General features: G+C 46.9%; 1 protein-coding gene across 1 annotated transcript in view; it reads left to right on the plus strand.

Annotated features, from left to right (window-relative positions):
* Nucleotides 1–22,461, plus strand: part of DNAJC4 (DnaJ heat shock protein family (Hsp40) member C4) — a 37,379-nt gene extending 14,918 nt beyond the window's left edge. Inside the window, exons 4-7 of the mRNA XM_060758424.2 lie at nucleotides 10,803–10,999; nucleotides 12,591–12,764; nucleotides 18,936–19,022; nucleotides 22,250–22,461. Of these exons, the coding sequence (XP_060614407.2) occupies nucleotides 10,803–10,999; nucleotides 12,591–12,764; nucleotides 18,936–19,022; nucleotides 22,250–22,409 (618 nt within the window). The 3' untranslated portion in view covers nucleotides 22,410–22,461. The remainder of the gene's footprint in view (nucleotides 1–10,802; nucleotides 11,000–12,590; nucleotides 12,765–18,935; nucleotides 19,023–22,249) is intronic.
* Nucleotides 22,462–27,882: the final 5,421 nt, after the last annotated feature.

A 27,882-nucleotide genomic window follows, 5' to 3' on the forward strand; every position in this document is an offset into this window, starting at 1 on the left:
TCGATGGACCTTGGGGTCTCTTCAAATTCCAGGATTCTGTGATTCGGATTGAATGGCCATCTGTTGGGAGGGCTTAGAAGGTGTCTTCCTGCATCACATAATAATGTTGGACTCGATAGACCTTGGGGTCTCATCAAACTCTATGATTCTATGATCAGACTGGACGGACATCTGTCAGGAGGGCTTTGATGTTGTCTTCCTGCATCACATAATAATGTTGGACTCGATGGACCTTGGGGTCTCTTCAAATTCCAGGATTCTGTGATTCAGACTGGATGGCTATCTGTTGGGAGGGCTTTGAAGGTGTCTTCCTGCATCATAGGGGTCTCTTCAAACTCTAGGATTCTATGATTCAGTCTGGATGGCCATCTGTTGGGAGGGCTTTGATGTTGTCTTCCTGCATCACATAATAATGTTGGACTCAATAGACCTTGGGGTCTCTTCAAACTCTAGGATTCTATGATTCAGACTGGACGGCCATCTGTCGGGAGGGCTTTGAGGTGTCTTCCTGCATCACATAATAATGTTGGACTCCATAGACCTTGGAGTCTCTTCAAACTCTAGAATTCTATGATTCACACTAGACGGCCATCTGTCGGGAGGGCTTTGAGGTGTCTTCCTGCATCACATAATGATGTTGGACTCCATAGACCTTGGAGTCTCTTCAAACTCTAGAATTCTATGATTCACACTAGACGGCCATCTGTCGGGAGGGCTTTGAGGTGTCTTCCTGCATCACATAATAATGTTGGACTCCATAGACCTTGGAATCTCTTCAAACTCTAGAATTCTATGATTCACACTAGACGGCCATCTGTCGGGTGGCTTTGAGGTGTCTTCCTGCATCACATAATGATGTTGGACTCCATAGACCTTGGAGTCTCTTCAAACTCTAGAATTCTATGATTCACACTAGACGGCCATCTGTCGGGAGGGCTTTGAGGTGTCTTCCTGCATCACATAATAATGTTGGACTCCATAGACCTTGGAATCTCTTCAAACTCTAGAATTCTATGATTCACACTAGACGGCCATCTGTCGGGTGGCTTTGAGGTGTCTTCCTGCATCACATAATGATGTTGGACTCCATAGACCTTGGAATCTCTTCAAACTCTAGAATTCTATGATTCACACTAGACGGCCATCTGTCGGGAGGGCTTTGAGGTGTCTTCCTGCATCACATAATAATGTTGGACTCCATAGACCTTGGAATCTCTTCAAACTCTAGAATTCTATGATTCACACTAGACGGCCATCTGTCGGGAGGGCTTTGAGGTGTCTTCCTGCATCACATAATAATGTTGGACTCCATAGACCTTGGAATCTCTTCAAACTCTAGAATTCTATGATTCACACTAGACGGCCATCTGTCGGGTGGCTTTGAGGTGTCTTCCTGCATCACATAATGATGTTGGACTCCATAGACCTTGGAGTCTCTTCAAACTCTAGAATTCTATGATTCACACTAGACGGCCATCTGTCGGGAGGGCTTTGAGGTGTCTTCCTGCATCACATAATAATGTTGGACTCAATAGACCTTGGGGTCTCCTCAAACTCTAGAATTCTATGATTCAGTCTGGATGTCCATCTGTCAGGAGGGCTTTGATGGTGTCTTCCTGCATCACATAATAATATTGGACTCGATAGACCTTGGAATCTCTTCAAACTCTAGAATTCTATGATTCAGACTGGATGGCCATCTGTCGGGAAGGCTTTGATGTTGTCTTCCTGCATCACATAATAATGTTGGACTCGATGGATCTTGGGGTCTCTTCAAATTCCAGGATTCTGTGATTCAGACTGGATGGCCATCTGTTGGGAGGGCTTTGATGGTGTCTTCCTGCATCACATAATAATGTTGGACTCGATAGACCTTGGAGTCTCTTCAAACTCTGGAATTCTATTATTCAGACTGGATGGCCATCTGTTGGGAAGGCTTTGATGTTGTCTTCCTGCATCACATAATAATGTTGGACTCAATAGACCTTGAAGTCTCTTCAAACTCTAGGATTCTATGATTCAGACTGGACGGCCATCTTTCGGGAGGGCTTTGATGTTGTCTTCCTGCATCACTTAATAATGTTGAACTCGATGGACCTTGGGGTCTCTTCAAATTCCAGGATTCTGTGATTTGGATTGGATGACCATCTGTTGGGAGGGCTTTGAAGGTGTCTTCCTGCATCATAGGGGTCTCTTCAAACTCTAGGATTCTATGATTCAGACTGGACGGCCATCTGTTGGGAGGGCTTTGCTGTTGTCTTCCTGCATCACATAATAAAGTTGGACTCAATAGACCTTGGGGTCTCTTCAAACTCTAGAATTCTATGATTCAGACTGGACGGCCTTCTGTTGGGAGGGCTTTGATGGTGTCTTCCTGCATCACATAATAATGTTGGACTCCATAGACCTTGGAATCTCTGTTGGGAGGGCTCTTCTGTTGGGAGGGCTTTGAAGGTGTCTTCCTGCATCATAGGGGTCTCTTCAAACTCTAGGATTCTATGATTCAGACTGGATGGCCATCTGCCAGGAGGACTTTGAAGGTGTCTTCCTGCATCACATAATAATGTTGGACTCAATAGACATTGGGGTCTCTTCAAACTCTAGGATTCTGTGATTCACACTGGATGGCCATCTGTTGGGAGGGCTTTGAAGGTGTCTTCCTGCATCATAGGGGTCTCATCAAACTCTAGGATTCTATGATTCAGACTGGATGGCCATCTGTCAGGAGGACTTTGAAGGTGTCTTCCTGCATCACATAATAATTTTGGACTCGATAGACATTGGGGTCTCTTTAAACTCTAGAATTCTATGATTCAGTCTGGATGGCCATCTGTAGGGAGGGCTTTGAAGGTATCTTCCTGCATCATAGGGGTCTCATAAAACTCTAGGATTCTATTATTCAGTCTGGATGGCCATCTGTCGGGAGGGCTTTGATGTTGTCTTCCTGCATCACTTAATAATGTTGGACTCGATAGACATTGGGGTCTCTTCAAACTCTAGGATTCTGTGATTCACACTGGATGGCCATCTGTCGGGAGGGCTTTGAAGGTGTCTTCCTGCATCACATAATAATGTTGGACTCTATAGACCCTGGGGTCTCTTCAAACTCTAGGATTCTATGATTCAGACTGGACAGCCATCTGTCGGGAGGGCTTTGAAGGTGTCTTCCTGCATCACATAATAATGTTGGACTCTATAGACCCTGGGGTCTCTTCAAACTCTAGGATTCTATGATTCAGACTGGACGGCCATCTGTTGGAAGGGCTTTGAAGGTGTCTTCCTGCATCACATAATAATGTTGGACTCGATGGACCTTGGGGTCTCTTCAAACTCTAGGATTCTATGATTCAGACTGGATGGCCATCAGTTGGGAGGGCTTTGAAAGTGTCTTCCTGAATCACATAATAATGTTGGACTCGATGGACTTGGGGTCTCTTCAAATTCCAGGATTCTGTGAATAGTCATCCATTCTGGATTGGTCATCCATTCTGTGAATGGTCATCCATTCTGGATTGGATGACCATCTGTTGGGAGGGCTTTGAAGGTGTCTTCCTGCATCACATAATAATGTTGGACTCCATAGACCTTGGAATCTCTTCAAACTCTAGAATTCTATGATTCAGACTGGTTGGCCATCTTTCGGGAGGGCTTTGATGTTGTCTTCCTGCATTACATAATAATGTTGGACTCGATGGACCTTGGGGTCTCTTCAAATTCCAGAATTCTGTGATTTGGATTGAATGGCCATCTGTTGGGAGGGCTTTGAAGGTGTCTTCCTGCATCATAGGGGTCTCTTCAAACTCTAGGATTCTATGATTCAGACTGGACGGCCTTCTGTCGGGAGAGCTTTGAAGGTGTCTTCCTGCATCACATAATAATGTTGGACTCGATGGACCTTGGGGTCTCTTCAAACTCTAGGATTCTATGATTCAGTCTGGATGGCCATCTGTCGGGAGGGCTTTGATGGTGTCTTCCTGCATCATAGGGGTCTCTTCAAACTCTAGGATTCTATGATTCAGACTGGATGGCCATCTGTAGGGAGGGCTTTGATGGTGTCTTCCTGCATCATAGGGGTCTCTTCAAACTCTAGGATTCTATGATTCAGACTGGATGGCCATCTGTCAGGAGGACTTTGAAGGTGTTTTCTTGCATCACATAATAATGTTGGACTCGATAGACATTGGGGTCTCTTCAAACTCTAGAATTCTATGATTCAGACTGGACGCTCATCTGTTGGGAGGGTTTTGATGTTGTCTTCCTGCATCACATAATAATGTTGGACTCAATAGACATTGGGGTCTCTTCAAACTCTAGGATTCTATGATTCAGACTGGACGGCCATCTGTCGGGAGGGCTTTGATGTTGTCTTCCTGAATCACATAATAATGTTGGACTCGATAGACCTTGGGGTCTCTTCAAACTCTAGGATTCTGTGATTCACACTGGATGGCCATCTGTTGGGAGGGCTTTGAAGGTGTCTTCCTGCATCACAGGGGTCTCTTCAAACTCTAGGATTCTATGATTCAGACTGGACGCTCATCTGTTGGGAGGGTTTTGATGTTGTCTTCTTGCATCACATAATAATGTTGGACTCGATAGACTTTGGGGTCTCTTCAAACTCTAGAATTCTATGATTCAGACTGGATGGCCATCTGTCGGGAGGGCTTTGAAGGTGTCTTCCTGTATCACATAATAATGTTGGAGAATGCTTCAGGAACATGGCCAGACAGCCCGAAAAACTGCTCAAAAATACAGTGTAAGGTTTTGCATTCCTAAGGATCCAATCGTTTGAGCCACCGTCTTGAGATATTCATTTACAGCCACCGCCCGTCATTGAAACTCCAGTTTCAACTCCAGGTAGCAGAATATCCCTCTGGAATGTTTCCAATCCATAGTTTACTCAAACAGAGGTTTACTCAAATATAGGTGACTGTTGCTGAAAGAATTGAGGATTGTCTCCTCTCCGTCTGTCCTGAAGGGGACGCTGTCGGGCTGAAAGAATACCAAGGAAAGAATCCCTAAGGAAAAGCGATGTTTGCAGGAGAGTCCTCGTTGGAATATCCTGCCTGCTTTAGATGTCTCTGTGTGTTTAGTCTCCAAGAAGAGGGACGCACTTTCTGAATGTTTTATCTTTTACTCGCCTTCCTTTCGGCTCAATCACGGCACCACATTGTCAAATCTTCTATGTATATAATAAAAGTCAGTGTTTGTATGCGGAGGGAGGGAGGGCGGTGTATGTAGCCGTTTTCTGATTGGCTGCCACTTTCACAAGCCACTGTGACCGCTACGAATGGTGAACCTGGACTAAACTTGGCACACATCACCCCCATGACCCACTTTACATCCTGGTGTGGTTTGGGGGAGCTGGACCACGGATTATGGGATTTGTAGTACTTTCAAACGCTTTGGTTCCCACGCACCACTATGACCCCCAACAAAGACTGATGAAGACTAAACTTGGCATACAGAGCCCCCATGACCCACTCTATATCCTACTGCAGTTTGGAGAAGGGAGGACCATGGATGATGGGACTTGAAGTACCTCCACTCACTTCCCAAAACCGCTGCGACCCTCATCCAATGGCTGATCAAGACCAAACTTGGCACTCATAACCCCCATGGCCGCCTTTACATCCTGGTGAGGTTTGGCAGATGACAGACAATGGATGATGGGATTTGTAGTGCTTTCAAACCCTTCAGATACCACAAACCACTGTGCCTCCCAACAAAGACTGATAAAGACCAAACTTGGCACACAGAGCCCCCATGACCCATTCTACATCCACTTCAGTTTGGAGGAGGGAGGACCATGAATGATGGGACTTGAAGTACCTCCACTCACTTCCCGAGACCACTGCGACCCTCATCCAATGACTGAACAAGACCAAACTTGGCACTCATAACCCCCATGACCGCCTTTACATCCTGGTGAGGTTTGGGGGAGGACAGGCAATGAATGATGGGATTTGTAGTACTTTCAAACCCTTCAGATCCCACAAACCACTGCCCCTCCCAACAAAGACTGATAAAGAGATAGTACTTTCAAACGCTTTGGTTCCCACGGACCACTATGACCCCCAACAAAGACAGATGAAGACTAAACTTGGCACATAGAGCCCCCATGACCCACTCTACATCCTACTGCAGTTTGGAGGAGGGAGGACCATGGATGATGGGACTTGAAGTACCTCCACTCACTTCCCGAGACCGCTGCGACCCTCATCCAATGACTGATCAAGACCAAACTTGGCACTCATAACCCCCATGGCCGCCTTTACATCCTGGTGAAGTTTGGGGGAGGACAGACAATGAATTATGGGATTTGTAGTACTTTCAAACCTTCAGATCCCACAAACCATTTGCGCCCCCCAACAAAGACTGATAAAGACCAAACTTGGCACTCAGAATCCCCTTGACCCACTCTACATCCTACTGTAGTTTGGAGGAGAGTGGACCATGGATGATGGGACCTGAAGTACCTCCACTCACCTCCCGAGACTGCTGCGACCCACATTCAATGACTGATGTAGACCAAACTTGGCACACAGAATCCCGATGACCCACTCTACATCCTACTGTAGTTTGGAGGAGGGTGGACCATGGATGATGGGACCTGAAGTACCTCCACTCACTTCCCGAGACTGCTGCGACCCACATTCAATGACTGGTGAAGACCAAACTTGGCATACAGGATCCCCATGACCCACTCTACATCCTACTGTAGTTTGGAGGAGGGTGGACCATGGATGATGGGACTTGAAGTACCTCCACTCACTTCCCGAGACCGCTGCGACCCACATTCAATGACTGGTGAAGACCAAACTTGGCATACAGGATCCCCATGACCCACTCTACATCCTACTGTAGTTTGGAGGAGGGTGGACCATGGATGATGGGACCTGAAGTACCTCCACTCACTTCCCGAGACTGCTGCGACCCACATTCAATGACTGGTGAAGATCAGACTTGGCACACAGAGAACAATGGTCAACGTGCAGCATGAAATGAACAACCTCTTGCTCCTTTTCCAAGAAGCCCTTCTGGGAGACCCCTGCCCTCATTCTGTTCCAGCCACAGTTTGCTTGCTCCTTCCTTCTCCCTTCCTTCCTCATTTGGGTTGGAGGGCTGCCCGGGGAAATCAGCATTCGAAATCTTCATCTTTGGCGTTGGCTGGCTGGGTGGGAGTGGCGCTCGGCCAGAGCCAATAGAGTCTGTGTACTACTTGCCGCAAACTGGGCTGAAGGGAGAGCAGGGTGATGTGGAAATCTCCTCAAGGTTCTTGTGGGTTTTTTCGGGCTATAGGGCCATGTTCTAGAGGCATTTCTCCTGACATTTCGCCTGCATCTATGGCAAGCATCCTCAGAGGTAGTGAGGTCTGTTGGAATTAGGACAATGGGTTTATATATCTGTGAAATGGCTGGGGTGGGGCAAAGAGCTCTTCTCTGCTGGAGCTAGGTGTGAATGTTTCAACTGACCACCTTCATTAGCATTTGAAGGCCTGGCTGAGCCTGGGAAAATCTTTTGTTGAGAGGTATTAAGATGTGCCTGGTTGTTTCCTCTCTGCTGTTTTGCTGTTGTAATTTTAGAGTTTTTTTAATACTGGTAGCCAGATTTTGTTCATTTTCATGGTCTCTTCCTTTCTGTAGAAATTGTCCACATGCTTGTGGATTTCAGTGACTTCTCTGTGTAGTCTGACATGGAGGACAATTTCAACAGAAAGGAAGAGACCATGAAAATGAACAAAATCTGGCTACCAGTATTAAAAAACTTTAAAATTACAACAGCAAAACAGCAGAGAGGAAACAACCAGGCACATCTTAACACCTCTCAACAAAAGATTTTCCCAGGCTCAGCCAGGCCTTCAAATGCTAATAAAGGTGGTCAGTTGAAACATTCACACCTAGCTCCAGCAGAGAAGAGCTCTTTGCCCCACCCCAGTCATTCCACAGATATATAAACCCATTGTCCGAATTCCAACAGACCTCACTACCTCTGAGGATGCTTGCCATAGATGCAGGCGAAACGTCAGGAGAAATGCCTCTAGAACATGGCCCTATAGCCCGAAAAACCCCACAAAAACCTAGTGATTCCAGCCATGAAAGCCTTCGACAATACATTGAAATCTCCTCACTTACCCCAAGCAACATCAATCATTAGCTAGAGCCCTTTCTCCCCGCTCCTTCTGAAATCATTCCCAGTGGATTGGGGGGGGGGGGGGGGGGTGTTATGACTAATGTTGCTAGACTTATACATACGTATAAACAATAACCGTATTTTTTTTCACATGGATCTATTTGCCAATCACTGTGGGTCTTGTATTAATACAAGACCCACAGTGATTCCCAGTAGATTTTTAACGTGGTTCTACATCAGGGCAGGCTCGTCTTTCTTTGCCAGCTCCCCTCCGTCCTTTGCCCCCTTTTTTAGTTCTCTGCACTCGTGCAGTGAGCATACAATGTTCTGGTAAGGTATATTACATTAGCAAGGAGAAGGGACAGACCAAATCTTTACAATTGGGCATATTCCAAGCCTTGTTGCAAAAGCTTCAGAGTTGGCCTCTGTGCGCGGGACAGACGCCGAAGATTTGGGAAAACGGCCTCCTCCAACCCTCTAATATCATTGTAATATAAATGTCTCATAGCACAAAATCTCCTCGCACAAATATATATATACCAGCTGTCCCCTGCCATGCGTTGCTGTGGCCCAGTCTGGTGATTTGGAAAATGAAGTCATGAGAAAGTGTTGGTTTCTAATATATGTAATTCCTTTATGCTTGTGAGTAAACAGTATTTCTTGTTGTTTCTTTGTCAGTGTTGATGTGGAGAGTGTCTGGTTTGCCTACTCTGGAAGATGCAACATATCATAAGCCTTCTTTAAGAGTCTCTTTCAAATCTATGATACTATATCTCTCCCTCACCCATATTGTGCTTTAGTAGTTATATTTATATGTTCATAGAATCATAGAATCGAAGAGTTGGAAGAGACCTCATGGGCCATCCAGTCCAACCCCATTCTGCCAAGAAGCAGGAATATTGCATTCAAATCACCCCTGACAAATGGCCATCCAGCCTCTGCTTAAAAGCTTCCAAAGAAGGAGCCTCCACCACACTCTGGGGCAGAGAGTTCCACTGCTGAACGGCTCTCACAGTCAGGAAGTTCTTCCTCATGTTCAGATGGAATCTCCTCTCTTGTAGTTTGAAGCCATTGTTCCGCGTCCTAGTCTCCAAGGAAGCAGAAAACAAGCTTGCTCCCTCCTCCCTGTGGCTTCCTCTCACATATTTATACATGGCTATCATATCTCCTCTCAGCCTTCTCTTCTTCAGGCTAAACATGCCCAGTTCCCTAAGCCGCTCCTCATAGGGCTTGTTCTCCAGACCCTTGATCATTTTAGTCGCCCTCCTCTGGACACATTCCAGCTTGTCAATATCTCTCTTGAATTGTACCAAACATACCAAGTTTGTATGAAAATGTGACTCTATTTCCTGTTCTGGTCAATGACCGAAATAAATGATTTGATTTGATACTATATCTCTGTGTGAGAGAGAGAATCATATCTATCTATCTATATTTATGACTGGATGGCTCTTTGTCAGGAGGGTTCTGATTACATTTTCTTGCTCTGGTGAAGAGAGTTGGACTGGATGGCCTTAAGTATTTTCTGTTGGTCATGGGGGTTCTGTGTGGGAAGTTTGCTCCATTTCTATCATTTGTGGGTTTCAGAATGCTCTTTAATTGTAGTGAACTATAAATCCCAGTAACTACAAATCCCAAATGTCAAGGTCTATTTCCTCCAAACTCCATCTGTGTTCATATTTAGGCATATGGAATATTTGTGTCAAGTTTGGTCCAGATCCATCATTGTTTGAGTCCACAGTGCTTTCTGAATGTAGGTGAACTACAACTCCCAAACTCAAGGTCAATGCCCACCAAACCCTTCCAGTGTGTTCTGTTGGTCATGGAAGTCCTGTATGCCATGTTTGGTTGAATTCCCTCATTGGTGGAGTTCAGAATGCTCTTTGATTGTAGGTGAACTATAAATCCCAGTTACTACAAATCCCAAATGTCAAGGTCTATTTCCTCCAAACTCCATCTGTGTTCATATTTGGGCATATGGAATATTTGTGTCAAGTTTGGTCCAAATCCATCATTGTTTGAGTCCACAGTGCTCTCTGGATGTGGGTGAACTATAATTCCCAAACTCAAAGTCAGTGTCCACCAAACCCTTCCAGTTTTTTCTGTTGGTTATGGGAGCCCTGTGTGCTAAGTTTGACCCAATTCCATCATTGGTGGAGTTTAGAATGCTCTTTGATTGTAGATAAACTATAAATGGCTTTTCGTGGGCTCTCCAGTGCAGACAACGTTGCCTTAAAATCAAGTTCATGTTCCGCTCTCAAGTTTGCCTTTGTTACTGTTTGAGATTTGTCTTGGAAAAATTCTTGTATTCATGCTGATGGATTTATGTCTCTGCTCTTGACTTCGTGGATTTCATGTACCTTGCTTTTTTGGAGTATTGATTGTTGTGCATTTGGACTATTGCTATTTCATAGCACCTTTTCTACTGCTTTTTGGGAAAGGCCCATTCCCCCTTTTGTATATGCTTTTGTATATAAACTGCTGTAATTAGCTACTACTCTGTGTGGTGCTGAGTGAAAAGGTGTTCCTGGCCTCGAGTGTTACTGCCTACGAATTGGAGAAGTAACGTTTCACTGGCGAGGTTGAAAAGCTTGTAACACTCCCGAGAAGGGGACCAATCTAATTGACGATCCAAGTAATATATTTATTGCCTCTTCTGCTCCTCACAGCTCCACCCTGACAGCGACCCAGGCAACCCTGAGTTGCACAGCCAGTTTGTGAAGCTGAATGAGGCCTACCGGGTGCTGAGTAAGGAGAGCAGTCGGAGGCGGTATGACAACATGCGAGGTGCACAGATGGCCTGGACTCCCCCGGGCAGCCACAGCTCCAAGGGAAGCCCGTTTGATTTTGCTGACTTTCGAACCAGGTACCGCCATTCTTCTGAATCCTTTCCATAGAATCATAGATTCATAGAGTTGGGAGAGACCTCATGGGCTATCCAGTCCAACCCCATTCTGCCAAGAAGCAGGAAAATTGCATTTAAAGCACTCCTGACAGATGGCCATCCAGCCTCTGTTTAAAAGCCTCCAAACAAGGAGCCTCTATGACACTCCGGAACAGAGAGTTCCACTGCTGAACGGCTCTCACAGTCAGGAAGTTCTTCCTAATGTTCAGATGGGATCTCCTTTCTTGTAGTTTGAAGCCATTGTTCCATTGTGACCTAGTCTCCAGGGCAGAGGAAAAGAGGCTTGCTGCTTCCTCCCTATGACTTCCTCTCACATATTTATGTCAGGATTATTGAGGTATGCATGTGTGTTTTTCAATGTGTTTCTATGAGCTTAAATTAAGTGACGTTTTCCTGGGCTCTCCAGAGCAGACAAGGTTGCCTTAAAATCAAGTTCATATTCCGCTCTCAAGTTTGCCTTTGTTACTGTTTGAGTTTTGTATTGGAAAAAAATCTTGTATTCATGCTGATAATAATAATAATAATAATAATAATCTTTATTTATACCCCGCTAACATCTCCTGAAGGACTCAGTGCGGCTTACAAGAGGCTGAGGCCCAACACAACAATAAAACAACAGCATAACAAATACAACAATAAATAAACTCATAAAACAAAGCAATAAACATTAAAACAATAGCAATGAACATTAGACAATGACACCACATAAGTCATTTGGTTATGAGATTCCATGTGCGATGGGCATGACACTGACAAATGGACACAGGATCAAATGGCAGGGACTGCCATGCAATGAATAATAATAATAATAATAATAATAATAATAATAATAATACAGGATCAAATGGCAGGGACTGCCATGCAATGAATAATAATAATAATAATAATAATAATAATAATAATACAGGATCAAATGGCAGGGACTGCCATTTGATCCTGTGTCCATTTGTCAGTGTCATGCCCATCGCACATGGAATCTCATAACCAAATGACTTATGTGGTGTCATTGTCTAATGTTTATTGCTATTGTTTTAATGTTTATTGCTTTGTTTTATGAGTTTATTTATTGTTGTATTTGTTATGCTGTTGTTTTATTGTTGTGTTGGGCCTCGGCCTCTTGTAAGCCGCACCGAGTCCTTCGGGAGATGTTAGCGGGGTATAAATAAAGGATTATTATTATTATTATTATTATTATTATTATTATGGTTATGACAATTAGGCAGAGTAAAGTGGCTGCTTGGCATGATAGATCCTGGGGTCAGGAGTCACCGCTACTGTTCTGAGTCCTTTGGCTATTAGCCTTCCTTGGAAAACAGAGCTGTATCTGGCCCAAAGCCTCATCTAGATCCCTACATGCAGACCACTGCTGCCAGTTGAGGCAAAGAACATAGTCCCGTTGCCAGGGCTGAAGTGCAGCTCAATTGCCAAGGCAGTCATACATGGGATGGTAATCTTCTTTGCCTCGTTCCTTCTTTAAGTAGAGGACCCAGCCGTGGGCATCCCTTCCCTTGCTCTGTCCCATCTTTGCTATGATGCCCTTGCTTTCTTTCAGGAGCCGGCCAGAGCCCAACGAGAACGTGAGGTATTGGCAACAGTTCCATCAGCCTCCTGTGCAGCCGATCTCGAGGCCCGAGGCCAAGAAGAGGTTCCGCCGAAACCAGCGGCTCTTTGGCTACTGCCTGCTCATCATGCTGGGCAGCCTGACCGTTCATTATGTAGGATTCAGGTAGGGACCTTTTCTTTCCTCTCTCCCAGGTGACAAGAAAGGGGCACCAAAATAAATCGGGAGGTTGGTTCATCCTGGCAGTATATAATGGAAAAGCTGACATGATATGAGGATTTAAAGATCGAAATGCAAAGAGTCGGGCACAAGCCAGTAAAGGTGGTGCCAGTGGTGATCGTCACACTGGGTCCAGTGCATAAAGACCTTGGCCTGCACTTAAACACAATCGGCGCTGACAAAATTACCATCTGCCAGCTGCAGAAGGCCACCTTACTGGGATCTGCAACAACCAGCAGAGTGATCATGTCTGCTGTGGACTCATCTTGTTGTGTTTCAAATAATAATAATAATAATAATAATAATAATAATAATAATAATAATGGAAAAGCTGACACAATATGAGGATTTAAAGATATTAATCTATATAATAATAATAATAGTAACAACAACAACAACAACAATGTGGAAGGAAGGAGAAGGCCTGGCCCCACGGTGGGCATGAGGCAGGCCCCAGCAGCAGCTGGAGCCACTGCAGTGTCTCCATGAGGCCCAAGGAGGGAGGCTCAGCTCCTCACAGTGATAATAATAATAATAACTAGCTTTACCTGCCACGCGTTGCTGTGGCCAGCCTTCTCTCCCTCTTTCTCTGCTTCTTTCACTCCTTCCTTCATTCCGTTTTCTTCTTTCCTTTCTTCCTTCTCTACCTGTTTACTTCCTTCCTTAGCTGTTTGCTTTCATCCTTCCTTCTCCTTATTTATTTCCTTCCCACTTTTCTTCTTTGTTTCCTTCCTTCCTTCTTTCCTTCCTTCCTTCCTTCCTATTTACACCCCTTCCCCTCATTTCCGTCCTTCCTTCCCTCAACCGCTTCCTTCAGTACAGTAGATTGTGTCAGTTGTACTATAAGTTTTTACCGGCTGTGACGAATTGTGTGGGGGAGGCCCGTGGCTGACTGGAAGAGAGGCCCCAAAGGAATGTCAGAAGCGTTCCCCTTGGAGAAGATGGCGGCGGTGGAGGGGGATGGGGAGGAGGGATGGATTGGGTCAGGGCGGGAAGGGACAGGGCGAGGATTGGAGGGGGCGTAGTTTCCTGGGAATGGGCGTGACCGGCGGAGGAGGAGGGGCAGGAGGGAAGGATTGCATCATTTTGGGAAGGGACGGGGCGGTGAAGGGAGGGGGCGTGGTTTTCTCAGAGGGGGCATGGGCGGCGGAGAGGGAGGAGGGAAGGATGGCGTATGGGCGGGTAGGGGTGGGGCGGCGGAAGGTGGGGAGTGGTTGTGTCGGAGGGGCGTGGGTGGCGGAGGAGGAAGAGGGGAAGGAGGGAAGGATGGCGTATGGGTGGGTAGGGGTGGGGCGGCGGAGGGTGGGGGAGTGGTTGTGTCGGAGGGGCGTGGGTGGCGGAGGAGGAGGAGGGGAAGGAGGGAAGGATGGCGTATGGGTGGGTAGGGGTGGGGCGGCGGAGGGTGGGGGAGTGGTTGTGTCGGAGGGGCGTGGGTGACGGAGGAGGAGGAGGGGAAGGAGGGAAGGATTGCATATGGGCGGGTAGGGGCGGGGCGGCGAAGGGAGGGGCCTGGCTTCCGCGGAGGGGGCGTGGTCCGGCCATGTGCGCACGCCGTGCAGCTCGTGCCGGGACGCCTCTGCGCATGCTCTGTTTGTTTCTGTGATTGTGAGTTTGTTGTAATGTTGTTTTGAATTGTGATGAGTGTTGTGCATACCTTGTGGTTTGAGGTATGCGTACGCCAAGTTTGGTGATTTTTCGTCCAGGGGTTTTCCCGTTTTGCGGTCCCTAACGACGCCCTTTTGGATTTTATATATATAGATAATAATAATAATAATAATAATAATAATAATAATAACTTTATATACTGCTCCATCTCCCCGAGGAGACTCAGAGCGGATCCCAGGTAACATCACTATACATACAAAGTAAAAAACAACATAACCATAAGATTAACAAAACAAAATATAAGCATAAAAATTGTCGCCATAACACACATATATTAAAAGTAATCCTGCCTGTTCACAGCAATTAAAAAATTTAAAAGGCCGGGCCAAGATTTGTGCAATACAGAGACAAATCAGAAAAATGGGAAATGAAGTGAAATAGTGTTTTGTGATTGTGCAAATCCAAAATTATATGTCCACTCCCTTTGCTTGCCATTCCTCATCCCTGGTGTGGTGGATGGATGGGCCTGGGCTTGAGCGCTGGGGAGGTTTCCTCCTCTTTGTCTCGGCTTAGCTTTCTTTCCTCCGTGGGCATCTCAGCCTGCCAACCCTGGCTTCCCGCCAGCCAACCCGTTCTAATTTCTAATCTGTTGCCTAATTAGATGGCCATGACCAGGGAGCGATTAACCAGGAGCGGCCTTTCATCAAGCGTAATGCCATTAAACATGCCCATTTAAGTCTGCAACCAGGGCGGAGCATTTGAAAGGGGCCCATGAGGGTGGCACCGCAGAATGGGAAACCCAAGCCAAGATGGGGAGAGATGCAGCCAAAGCGCACGAAAAGCTCTTCTTCTACAGAAGGGGCAAAGACCTGCCAGCTCTGCCTGTGAAAAGCAACCTGTTTTGTTATATATTTGTCTTGCTCCTTGCGTATTGATATGGCAGGAAGTCCCAGTGTCATTGTGTGGCTGTTAGTTCCGTCATGGGTCTGCTGATGGGTGGCCTTTATATTTCCATTTACAGTAGCGGTGAGCAATCTGGGTGGCTTTGGTGTCTGCCCACAGATCAGGTTATACCTTTGCTGCAATTCTGCAGCAAGACTGCAATGTTTTGAAAATTTTCTTATATAAGTTTCCCTGCTTTTCTTAAAGGAGAGTCACTGGTTCGCTGCCAAAATGAAACCTTCCCATACTTACTTAGGCGAACCCTTGTTGGCCGGGTAGGTGGGTCTGACCCTATTCTTGATTTGCATCTTCTCCTGCAGTGAGGCCATTGGTTTCCAGGTTGAAGGCGGTCCTGTTTGGGGCTGGCTTGACATGCCTTCCTCTTGGCACGTTTCTCTCTTTCACCCTCCATTCGTGCCTCTTCAAATTCTGCAGCACTGCTGGTCACAGCTGACCTCCAACTGGAGCGCTCAAGGGCCAGTTCTCAGTGTCTATGCCAGAGTTTTTAAGCTTGGCTTTGAGCCCATTTTTCAATCTCTTTTCCTGCACACATAGAATCATAGAGTTGGAAGAGACCTCATGGGCCATCCAGTCCAACCCCCTGCCAAGGAGCAGGAATATTGCATTCAAAGCACCCCTGACAGATAGCCATCCAGCCTCTGTTTAAAAGATTCCAAAGAAGGAGCCTCCCCCACACTCCGGGGCAGAGAGTTCCACTGCTGAACGGCTCTCCCAGTCAGGAAGTTCTTCCTCATGTTCAGATGGAATCTCCTTTGTTGTAGTTTGAAGCCATTGGTCCGTGTCCTAGTCTCCAGGGAAGCAGAGAACAAGCTTGCTCCCTCCTCCCTATGACTTCCTCTCATATATTTATACATGGCTATCATGTCTCCACTCACCCTTCTCTTTTGAAGGCTAAACATGCCCAGCTCCTTAAGCTGCTCCTCATAGGGCTTGTTCTCCAGACCCTTGATCATTTTAGTCGCCCTCCTCTGGACACATTCCAGCTTGTCAACTCTCACATATTTATACAGGGCTATCATGTCTCCTCTCAACCTTCTCTTCTTTAGGCTAAATATGCCCAGCTCTTGAAGCCGCTCCTCATAGGGTTTGTTCTCCTTGATCATTCTAGTCGCCCTCCTTTGGACACATTCCAGCTTGAAAGAGGGAAAGAAACTTACTTACTTACTTAGGCGATCCCTCATTGGACGAGTAGGATAGTCTTCCAGGATCAGTATTCTGGTGGATCCGTAGGTGGCTGTGGAGCCCTATTCTTGATCTGCATCTTCTCCCGCAGTGAGGGCATTGGTTTCCAGATGGAAGGCGGTCTTAGTCGAGGTTGGCTTGCTACACCTTCCTCTTGGCACGTTACTCTCTTTCACCCTCCATTCATGCCTCTTCAAATTCTGCAGCACTGCTGGTTATAGCTGACCTCCATCTGGAGTGCTCAAGGGCCAGGGCTTCACAATTCTCAGTGTCTATGCCAGAGTTTTTAAGGTTGGCTTTGAGCCCATCTTTGAATCTCTTTTCCTGCTCACCAACATTCAGTTTTCCATTCTTGAGTTCGGAGTAGAGCAACTGCTTTGGGAGACGGTGATCGGGCATCCAGACAACGTAGCTGGTCCAGTGGAGTTGATGGAGGACCATCGCTTCAATGCTGGTGGTTTTGCTTCTTCCAGCACGCTGACGTTTGTCTGCCTGTCTTCCCAAGAGAGTTGCAGGGTTTTCCCGAGGCAGTGCTGATGGAATCGTTCCAGGAGTTGCATGTGATGTATGTAGACAGTCCACGTTTCGCAGGCATATAGCAGGTTTGGAAGGACAATAGCTTTATAAACCAGCACCTTGCTTTCCCTACGGATGTCCCGGTCCTCAAACACTCTCTGCTTCATTCGGAAAAATGCTGCACTTGCAAAGCTCAGGCGGTGTTGTATTTCGGTGTTAAATGTTGACATCTGTAGATAGTTCACGTTTCACAGGCATATGGCAGGGTTGGGAGGACAATAGCTTTATAAACAAGCACCTTGGTCTCCCTACGAATGTCCCAGTCCACAAACACTCTCTGCTTCATTCGGAAAAATGCTGCACTTGCAGAGCTCAGGTGGTGTTGTATTTCGATGTCGATATTGACTTTGGTGGAGAGGTGGCTGCCAAGGGAGCGGAAATGGTCCACATTTTCTAATGTTACACCATTAAGCTGTATCTCTGGCATTGGAAAGGGATTAGACTGCTGGAACAGACTGCTGGAACAAAATGAAACCTTCCCATATCAGCAGGTAATATTAAAACTACTAAGCTTATTTATTTATCTATTTACTTATTTACCACACTTTTATCCCACCCTTTTCAGCCCGAAGGCAACTCAGGGCGGCGTACAGACTGGCAACTATTAGATGCCGGACACACATAAATACATCACACAATAAAATTCATATAAAACAATATAAAACTGTTAAAATCAATGACTTCAGGGTTTAAATATTTATTTATTTATATTTTTATTTACGGCATTTTTACCCCGCCTTTCTCAACCCCCGAGGGGGGACTCAGAGTGGCTAACACAGGCAGCAATTCGATGCCACAGTATCTGCTGGCTGTTGCAGATCCCAGTAAGGTGGCCTTCTGCAGCTGGCAGATGGTAATTTTGTCAGCGCCAATTGTGTTTAAGTGCAGGCCAAGGTCTTTATGCACTGGACCCAGTGTGACGATCACCACTGGCACCACCTTTACTGGCTTGTGCCCGACTCTTCGCATTTCGATCTTTAAATCCTCATATCATGTCAGCTTTTCCATTATTGTTGTTGTTGTTGTTGTTGCCTCCTTGCCTTGAGAGAGTGCATGTGTGGCATGCAAGTCGTCAGTTCCAGTCCATGTTCAAAGTGCTGCTTTGCCCACTAACCAAATGCCTGGTTCCAAAACCATGATTTTAGGGTTTTTTTCTGAAGGAAAGAAGGGAGGACGCCGATCTAATCTTGCTGGGGAGTGAATTCCACAAGCAGAGGGTCACCACCGAGAAGGCCCTGTCCCTCGTCCCCACCAGACGTGTTTGCGAGACCGGTGGAACTGAGAGCAGGGCCTTCCCAGCAGATCTAAAGCTACGGGGTGGAGTGTAGAAGGAGATAGGTTCGGATAAGTAAACGGGGCCGGAACCATATAGGGCTTTATAGGCCAAGACCAGCACTTTGAATTGTGCTCGGAAGTGGACAGGCAGCCAATGGAGCTGACATAACAGGGGGGTGGTGTGCTCCCTGTTTGGCGCTCCGGTGAGTAATCTGACTGCCGCCCATTGGACTAGTTTGAGTTTCTGAACAGTCTTCAAAGGCAACCCCACGTAGAGTGTGTTGCAGTAATCTATTCGGGATGTAACCAGAGCGTGGACCACCGTAGCCAGGTCAGACTTCCCAAGGTACGAGCACAAATACATGTCCATTTGCATCCTTAAGCCGTTCCATATTCGTTCACAATACTGAGTTTATCATTATCAGTCCTCATTCATCTCCAATGTTGAGGTCTATAATGTTTACCATGATTTCCCTTTTTTTTCCTTCTGAAAAGCTCATTTTTGTTTTCTTGTAGGAAGCTGGAGGAAGTACACAACAGCTTCATGGACGAAAAGGATAGAGCCATTACCCAGATCTACAATGAGAACAAAGAGCGAGCCAAGTGAGCATCTGAAGAGTCCAAAAACTCTTCCTACTAGAGTTGTGCACGGAACCCGTTTCCCTTTGTTTCATCCGTTCTTTCGTATTTTCGTTACCTTCGGGAGCACATAACAGGAAGGTCCCCCACCCCCAACGAAAATCATCTCAACATGAAAGCAATCTGCGGAAGCCAATCATTGGCTCCCCCTCTGCTTTCGTGAGCATGTTGTCCTCTATGTGCTGCCTCTAGAGTAAAAATGTTAGAACTTGCCTCTGCCTTGAGACAGTGTGTGTGTGGCATGCAATCCCAGCACGCGCCGCCTCTAGCGTAAGAAAGTCAGAACTTTCCTCCTTGTCTTGAGAGTGTGTGTGTGTGGCATGCAAGCCCATTTTGCACCTGCATGCAGCCGAGCGCCGCCTCTAGAGTAAGAAAGTCAGAACTTGCCTCCTTGCCTTGAGAGAGAGTTTGTGTGTGGCATGCAAGCCCAGTGCGCATCCTCCTTCAGCCGAGCGCCGCCTCTAGAGTAAGAAAGTCAGAACTTTCCTCCTTGTCTTGAGAGAGTGTGTGTGCGGCATACAAGCCCAGTGTGCATCTGCCTGCAGCCGAGCGCCGCCTCTAGAGTAAGAACTTGCCTCCTTGTCTTGAGAGAGTACGTGTGTGGCATCCAAGCCCAGTGCGCGCCTGCATGCAGCCAAACGCTGCCTCTAGAGTAAGAAAGTCAGAACTTGCCTCCTTGTCTTGAGAGAGTGCGTGTGTAGCATGCAAGCCCAGTGCGCTCCTGCCTGCAGCCAAGCACCATCTCTCAAATAAGAAAGTCAGAACTTTCCTCACTGTCTTGAGAAAGTGTGTGTGCGGCATACAAGCCCAGTGCACATCTGCCTGCAGCCGAACACCCCCTCTAGAGTAAGAAAGTCAGAACTTGCCCCCTTGTCTTGAGAGAGTGCGTGTGTGGCATACAGAACTTGCCTCCTTGTTTTGAGAGAGTGCGTGTGTGGCATGGAAGCCCAGTGTGCGCCTGTCTGTATCTGAGCGCTGCCTCTAGAGTAAGAAAGTCAGAACTTGCCTCCATGCTTTGAGAGAGTGTGTCGGCATGCAAGCCCACTGCGCGCATGCCTGCATCTGAGCGCTGCCTCTCGAGTATGAAAGTCAGAACTTGCCTCCTTGTCTTGAGAGAGTGCATGTGTGTCATGCAAGCCCAGTGTGCGGCTGCATGCAGCCAAATGCCGCCTTTAGAGTAAGAAAGTCAGAACTTGCCTCCTTGTCTTGAGAGAGTGTGTGTGCGGCATACAAGCCCAGTGCGCACCTGAATGCAGCCAAGCGCCACCTCTAGAGTAAGAGAGTCAGAACTTGCCTCCTTGTCTTGAGAGAGTGCGTGTGTGGCATGCAAGCCCAGTGCAAGCCTGCATGCAACCAAACGCCGCCTCTAGAGTAAGAAAGTCAGAACTTGCCTCCTTGTCTTGAGAGAGTGTGTGTATGGCATACAAGCCCAGTGCGCATCTGCCTGCAGCCGAGCGCTGCCTCTAGAGTAAGAAAGTCATAACTTACCTCCTTGTCTTGAGGGAGAGTGTGTGTGGCATGCAAGCCCAGTGTGTGCCTACATGCAGCCAAATGCCACCTCTAGAGTAAGAAAGTCAGAACTTTCCTCCTTGTCTTGAGAGTGTGTGTGGCATGCAAGCCCAGTATGCGCCTGTCTGCAGCCGAGTGCCGCCTCTAGAGTAAAAAAGTCAGAACTTGCCTGCTTGCCTTGAGAGTGTGTGTGTGTGGCATGCAAGCCCAGTGCGCACCTGCCTGCAGACAAACGCCGCCTCTAGAGTAAGAAAGTCAGAACTTGTCTCCTTGTCTTGAGAGAGTGTGTGTGTGGCATACAAGCCCAGTGCACGCCTGCATGCAGCCGAGCGCTACCTCTAGAGTAAGAAAGTCAGAACTTGCCTCCTTGTCTTGAGAGAGTGTGTGTGTGGCATGCAAGTCCAGTGCACATCTGCCTTCAGCCAATGCCGCCTCTAGAGTAAGAAAGTCAGAACTTGCGTCCTTGTCTTGAGAGAGTATGTGTGTGTGGCATACAAGTCTAGCGTGCATCTGCCTGCAGCCGAAAACCGCCTCTAGAGTAAGAAAGTCAGAACTTGCCTCCTTGTCTTGAGAGAGTGTGTGTGTGGCATGCAAGCCCAGTGCGCACCTGCCTGCAGCCGAGCACTGCCTCTAGAGTAAGAAAGTCAGAACTTGCCTCCTTGTTTGAGAGAGTGCGTGTGTGGCATACAAACCCATTGCACATCTGCCTGCAGCCGAGCACTGCCTCTAGAGTAAGAAAGTCAGAACTTGCCTCCTTGTCTTGAGAGAGTGTGTGTGTGGCATACAGAACTTGCCTCCTTGTCTTGAGAGAGTGCATGTGTAGCATGCAAGCCCAGTGCGCACCTGCCTGCAGCCGAGTGCCGCCTCTAGAGTAAGAAACTTGCCTTGAGAGAGAGTGTTTGGCATGCTAGCCCAGTGTGCATCTGCCTGCAGCCGAGCATCGCCTCTAGAGTAAGAATGTCAGAACTTGCCTCCTTGTCTTGAGAGAGTGCGTGTGTGCCATACAAGCCTAGTGCGCGTCTGCCTGCAGCCAAGTGCCGCCTCTAGAGTAAGAAAGTCAGAACTTGCCTCCTTGTCTTGAGAGAGTGCGTGTGTGCCATACAAGCCTAGTGCGCGTCTGCCTGCAGCCGAGCACCGCCTCTAGAGTAAGCAAGTCAGAACTTGCCTCCTTGTCTTGAGAGAGTGTGTGTATGGCATACAAGACCAGTGTGCATGTGCCTGCAGCCGAGCATCACCTCTAGAGTAAGATTGTCAGAACTTGACTCCTTGTCTTGAGAGAGTGCGTGTGTGCCATACAAGCCTAGTGCGCGTCTGCTTGCAGCTGAGCGTCGCCTCTAGAGTAAGCAAGTCAGAACTTGCCTCCTTGTCTTGAGAGAGTGCGTGTGTGCCATACAAACCCATTGCGCATCTGCCTGCAGCCGAGCACCGCCTCTAGAATAAGAAAGTCAGAACTTGCCTCCTTGTCTTGAGAGTGTGTGTGTGTGGCATACAAGCCCAACGTGCAGCCAAGCATCGCCTCTAGAATATATGGCAGTGTAGACTCAGGCCCCTTCTACACCCTCATATAATCCAGGTTATCATCGTTTGTGGGAGATTCTTGTTTTATGGAATCTGGAATCCCAGAATGCGTATATTCCTATATGCCTCGTTCTCACTTGAAGGCCTTTGTGCCCCTTCCACAGGTCCATGGGCCTCCAGAAGCAGCAGGAACTCTTGCGCCAGAAGCATGCTGAATTCTCCCAGCGGTACCGCACCGGCCCCGAACAGCTGCATGAAGAACCTGGAGCTTTGGACGCGGTGCAGGTCCCACCTCCTCCAAACCCTACGGCTCAAAAGGGCTGAGATACTGTCTCCACTTCTCTTTTGTGCAAATAGAACCATCTTTCCGCAGTGATGTTAGGGCTTCTGTCATCATTTGCTTTGACCCACTTCTGGTGGCATTTGATTTCCTCCCTTCTTTTGTCGTAGCATCCTCCCCCACTGTTGCACTCCAAGGCTGGGGACCACGTCTGAACTCCAGTCCAAGGTAAAATAGCAAAGCAGCTTATTGAGGAATATATATAAAAAGTAATTCAGCAAAATCTATATATATAATAAAAGAGAGTGTAAACATGGCCCACTCTAAATCACCGCTTTGAGTCGCCTGAGGGCTGAGAAAAGCGGTATATAAATAAAGTAAATAAATAAAATAAATAAATCCTGATGCAGTTCTAAGGGGGATGGACCATGGATGATGGGACTTGCAGTATCTTCACTCACGTACTGAAATCACTGCGACCCATATCCAATGACCAATCAAGACCAAACTTGGCACACAGAGCCACCATGACCCTATCTACATCCTGTTTCAGTTTGGAGAAGGGTGGATCATGGATGATGGGATTTGCAGTACCTTTATTCACTTACTGAAACCACTGCGACCCTGAACCAATGACTGATCAAGACCAAACTTGGCACACAGAGCCCCCATGACCCTATCTACATCCTGTTTCAGTTTGGAGGAGGGTGGATCATGGATGATGGGACTTGCAGTATCTTCACTCACTTACTGAAATCACTGCGACCCTTATCCAATGACCAATCAAGACCAAATTGGCACACAAAGCCCCCATGACCCACTCTACATCCTGCTGCAGTTTGGAGGAGGGTTGACCAAAAATGATGGATGGGACTTGCAGTACCTTTACTCACTTACTGAAACCACTGCGACCCTGAACCAATGACTGATCAAGACCAAACTTGGCACACAGAGCCCACATGGCCCTATCTACATCCTGTTTCAGTTTGGAGGAGGGTGGATCATGGGACTTGCGGTACCTTTATTCACTTACTGAAACCACTGCGACCCCAATCCAATGACTGATCAAGACCAAACTTAGCACACTCTACATCCTGTTTCAGTTTGGAGGAGGGTGGATCATGGATGATGGGACTTGCAGTACCTTCACTCACTTACTGAAACCACTACGATCCCAATCCAATGACTGATCAAGACCAAACTTAGCACACAGAGCCCCCATGACCCACTCTACATCCTGCTGCAGTTTGAAGGAGGATGGACTTTGGATGATGGGACTTGCAGTACCTTCACTCACTTACTGAAACCACTGCCACCCTCATCCAATGACTGATAAAGACCAAACTTGGCACACAGAGCCTCCATGACCCCCTCTATATCCTGCTGCTGTTTGGAGGATATAGTACTTTCAAGTACCTTCAGTCACTTCATGAAAACAATGTAACCGTCATCCAGTGACCAATAAAGACCAAACTTGGCATACGGAACCGCCATTACCCACTTTCTCTAATAACTCGGGCAGCGCTGGGTCCCCAAGCTAGTAGTATAATAAACCAAAGTCCAAATATCAAGAATAATCCACAAAAATCAAAGTCCTGGAGTAGCATCAAAAACCAGGAATGCAAAAGAAGAATAAATCCAAAACATGAGATTCAGGAACAGTCTTCAAAATATTTATTTATTATTTATTTATTTATTTACAACATTTATATGCCGCCTTTCTCACCCCAAAGGGGACTCAGAGCGGCTTACAAGATATATATACATACAATATTTTATATTATTAGCATAGTACGATATCAGTATTAAATATTACTCTATTGTACTATACCATTATATTGTAATACTAGCCGTCCCCTGCCACGCATTGCTGTGGCCCTCATGGGGGTTTTGTGGGAGATTTGGCCCAATTCTATCGTTGGTGGGGTTCAGAATGCTCTGTGATTGTAGGTGAACAACCTGGGGATCACAACCAGACACAGTGAAGACATCTGCCCTTGCGCTGTGCTACTCTGCTGCTGAGCATGCATGCCCAGTGTGGAACACATCTCACCACACTAAAACAGTAGATGTGGCTCTTAATGAGACATGCCGCATTATCACGGGGTGTCTGCGCCCTACACCACTGGAGAAACTACACTGTCTAGCCGCTATTGCACCACCTGACATCCACCGGGAAGTAGCAGCCAATAGTGAAAGGACCAAGGCAGAGACATCTCCAGCTCATCCCTTGTTTGGGTATCATCAAGGACTTAAATCAAGAAATAGTTTTCTAAGATCTACAGAGACACTCGGTGGAACACCCCAGCAAGCGAGAGTCCAAAAGTGGCAGGCACAAACCCAGAACCTCAACAAATGGCTGATACCAAATGAGAGACTCCCCCCTGGGCACACAGAAAAGTGGGCGACTTGGAAGGCGCTGAACAGACTGCGCTCTGGCACCACAAGATGCAGAGCCAACCTCAAGAAATGGGGCTACAAAGAGGAATCCACGACATGCGAGTGCGGAGAAGAGCAAACCACTGACCATTGCTGCAATGCAACCTGAGCCCTGCTACATGTACAATGGAGGACCTTCTTGCGGCAACACCAGAGGCACTCCAAGTGGCCAGATACTGGTCAAAGGACATTTAATCAACTACCAAGCTTGCAAACTTTGTGTTTTGTTTGTTTGTTAAAAATGCAGTGCAACTGTTTGGTCTGCCTCTGACACGATAAATAAAAATAGCATGGCAGATCATGCAGAGATGCTACAAGACATGCTTGTCATAGGTTGGCTCCCTTTGGTCTTCATGGTGTTGCCCACACACTGTTTTCTTCAGAACATGGGAGAGGAGAAAGGAGGAATTTCTGGAAGCAGCTTTGAGTGACGCGCATGGAGGGATTAGTGAGGCCTCCACTGCAATGGGAAGTATTTAGGAAATGTTGCTTTAATCTCAATGCAGCCCAGGAGCCTGTGTCTTGAGCCGCCGAGGTGCACGGAGGAGGCCGACTGAGCATTTGGGGCTTTGTATATGAGCTGTAGCTTTGTATATGAACTATGCTTAGAATTATAGAATAATTAGCTTGGGCGTTGGCTGGGTTATTTCAAAAAAGTCAGTTTTTTAATTGCCCAAAATGCATAAGGTTGTGGGTGAACTACAACTCACATCATGCCAGGTTGACCCTGAAAAACTTCATCAGTACTTAAAGTTTGTTATGTTGGGCAAGTTTTCTCTGGATACATCATCAGTTGGATTTAGTGTGCTCTCTGGCTGTAGGGTAAACTACAACTCCCACAATAGTGAGTCAGTCCCCTCAAATCCCTTCAGTAGGTTGAGTTAGTCATGGGGGTTCTGTGTGCCCAGTTTCGCCCAGGTCCTTCATCGGTGGTGGTCACAGTTTCTCTGATTGTGGGTAAACTACAGCTCCCACTATGGTGAGTCAGTCCCCTTGAACCCCTCCAGTAGGTGGAATTAATCATGGGGGTTCTGTGTGCCAAGTTGGGTCCCGGTCCATCATCGCTGGAGATCACAGTTTCTCTGATTGTGGGTAAACTACAACTCCCACTATGGTGAGTGAGTCCCCTCAAACCCCTCCAGTAGGTGGAATTAATCATGGCGGTTCTGTGTGCCAAGTTGGGTCCAGGTCCATCATCGGTGGAGATCACAGTTTCCCTGATTGTGGGTAAACTACAACTCCCACTATGGTGAGTCAGTCCCCTCGAACCCCTCCAGTAGGTGGAAATAATCATGGGGGTTCTGTGTGTCCAGTTTCGCCCAGGTCCTTCATCGGTGGAGATCACAGTTTCTCTGATTGTGGGTAAACTACAGCTCCCACTATGGTGAGTCAGTCCCCTCAAACCCCTCCAGTAGGTGGAATCAATCATGGGGGTTCTGTGTGCCAAGTTGGGTCCCGGTCCATCATCGGTGGAGATCACAGTTACTCTGATTGTGGGTAAACTGCAACTCCCACTATGGTGAGTCAGTCCCCTCAAACCCCTCCAGTAGGTGAAATTAATCATGGCGGTTCTGTGTGCCAAGTTGGGTCCAGGTCCATCATCGGTGGAGATCACAGTTTCTCTGGTTGTGGGTGAACTACAACTCCCAGAAAGGAAGGTCAGTCCCCCCCCCCCCCCCCAACTCCTCCAGTCATCAAATTTCATCATATCAGGTATATATGCCAAGTTTGGTCCAGATCCATCATTGTTCGGGATCACAGTGCTGTCCGGATGTAGGTGTACTACAACTCCCCTCAATCAAGGAGAATTCACCCCAGAGACCTCCAGTGTTTTTTTCCTGGTCATAGGGGCTCTGTGCGCCAAGTTTGGTCAAACTCCATTTTTGGTGGAGTTCACAGTGCTCATTGATTGCAGGTGAACTATAAATCCCAATACCTCAAACTCCAAAATGTCAATTCCCCTCCAAACCCATGAATATTCAAATGTGGGCATATTGGGTATGCATTCCAAGTTTGGTCCAGATCCATCATTGTTTGGCTTCATAGTGCGCTCTGGATGTCGATAAACTACACCTCCCAATTCAAGGTCAATACCCTCCAAACCCTTCTAGTGTTTTCTGTTGGTAATGGAAGTCCTGTGTGCCACATTTGGTTCAATTCTGTCATTGGTGGAGTTCAGAATGCTCTTTGATTGTCGATGTACGTGAACTACAACTCCCAAACTCAAGATCAGTGCCCTCCAAACCCTTCTAGTGTTTTCTGTTGGTCATGGGAGTCCTGTGTGCCACATTTGGTTCAATACCATCATTGGTGGAGTTCAGAATGCTCTTTGATTGTCGATGTACGTGAACTACAACTCCCAAACTCAAGATCAGTGCCCTCCAAACCCTTCTAGTGTTTTCTGTTGGTCATGGGAGTCCTGTATGCCACATTTGGTTCAATACCATCATTGGTGGAGTTCAGAATGCCCTTTGATTGTCAATGTACGTGAACTACAACTCCCAAACTCAAGATCAGTGCCCTCCAAACCCTTCTAGTGTTTTCTGTTGGTCATGGGAGTCCTGTGTGCCACATTTGGTTCAATACCGTCATTGGTGGAGTTCTGAATACTCTTTGATTGTAGGTAAACTATAAATCCCAGCAACTACAACTCCCAAATGACAAAAGTCAATTTTTTGAGTGGAGGACATACATTGGGTTGTTAGGTGTCTTGTGTCCAAATTTGGTGTCAATTTGTCCAGTGGTTTGTGAGATCTGTTAATCCCACAAATGAACATTACATTTTTATTTATATAGATGCTCTGGTTTAGAATCGACAGCCCTGCTGGATCCAAACAAAGTCCTAATTTCAGCATCTCGATTTTCACAGCGACCAACCAGATGCTGATAGCGAGCCTGCAAACAGGATGTGCGCACAATAGCATCCTTCAGAGATAGGATGCCTCTGATCCCCAGAGGAACCCCTCGCCATCAAAGGAGGAGCTGTTATCCTACTGGAATTTGTCTTAATCTCTTTTCAAAGCCACCCAAGTCAGGTGCTGTCGCCACAACAGATTCCACACCTACGTCATTTCCCCC

This window comes from Anolis sagrei, chromosome 12, assembly GCF_037176765.1.
Source record: "Anolis sagrei isolate rAnoSag1 chromosome 12, rAnoSag1.mat, whole genome shotgun sequence".
NCBI lineage: Eukaryota > Metazoa > Chordata > Lepidosauria > Squamata > Dactyloidae > Anolis > Anolis sagrei.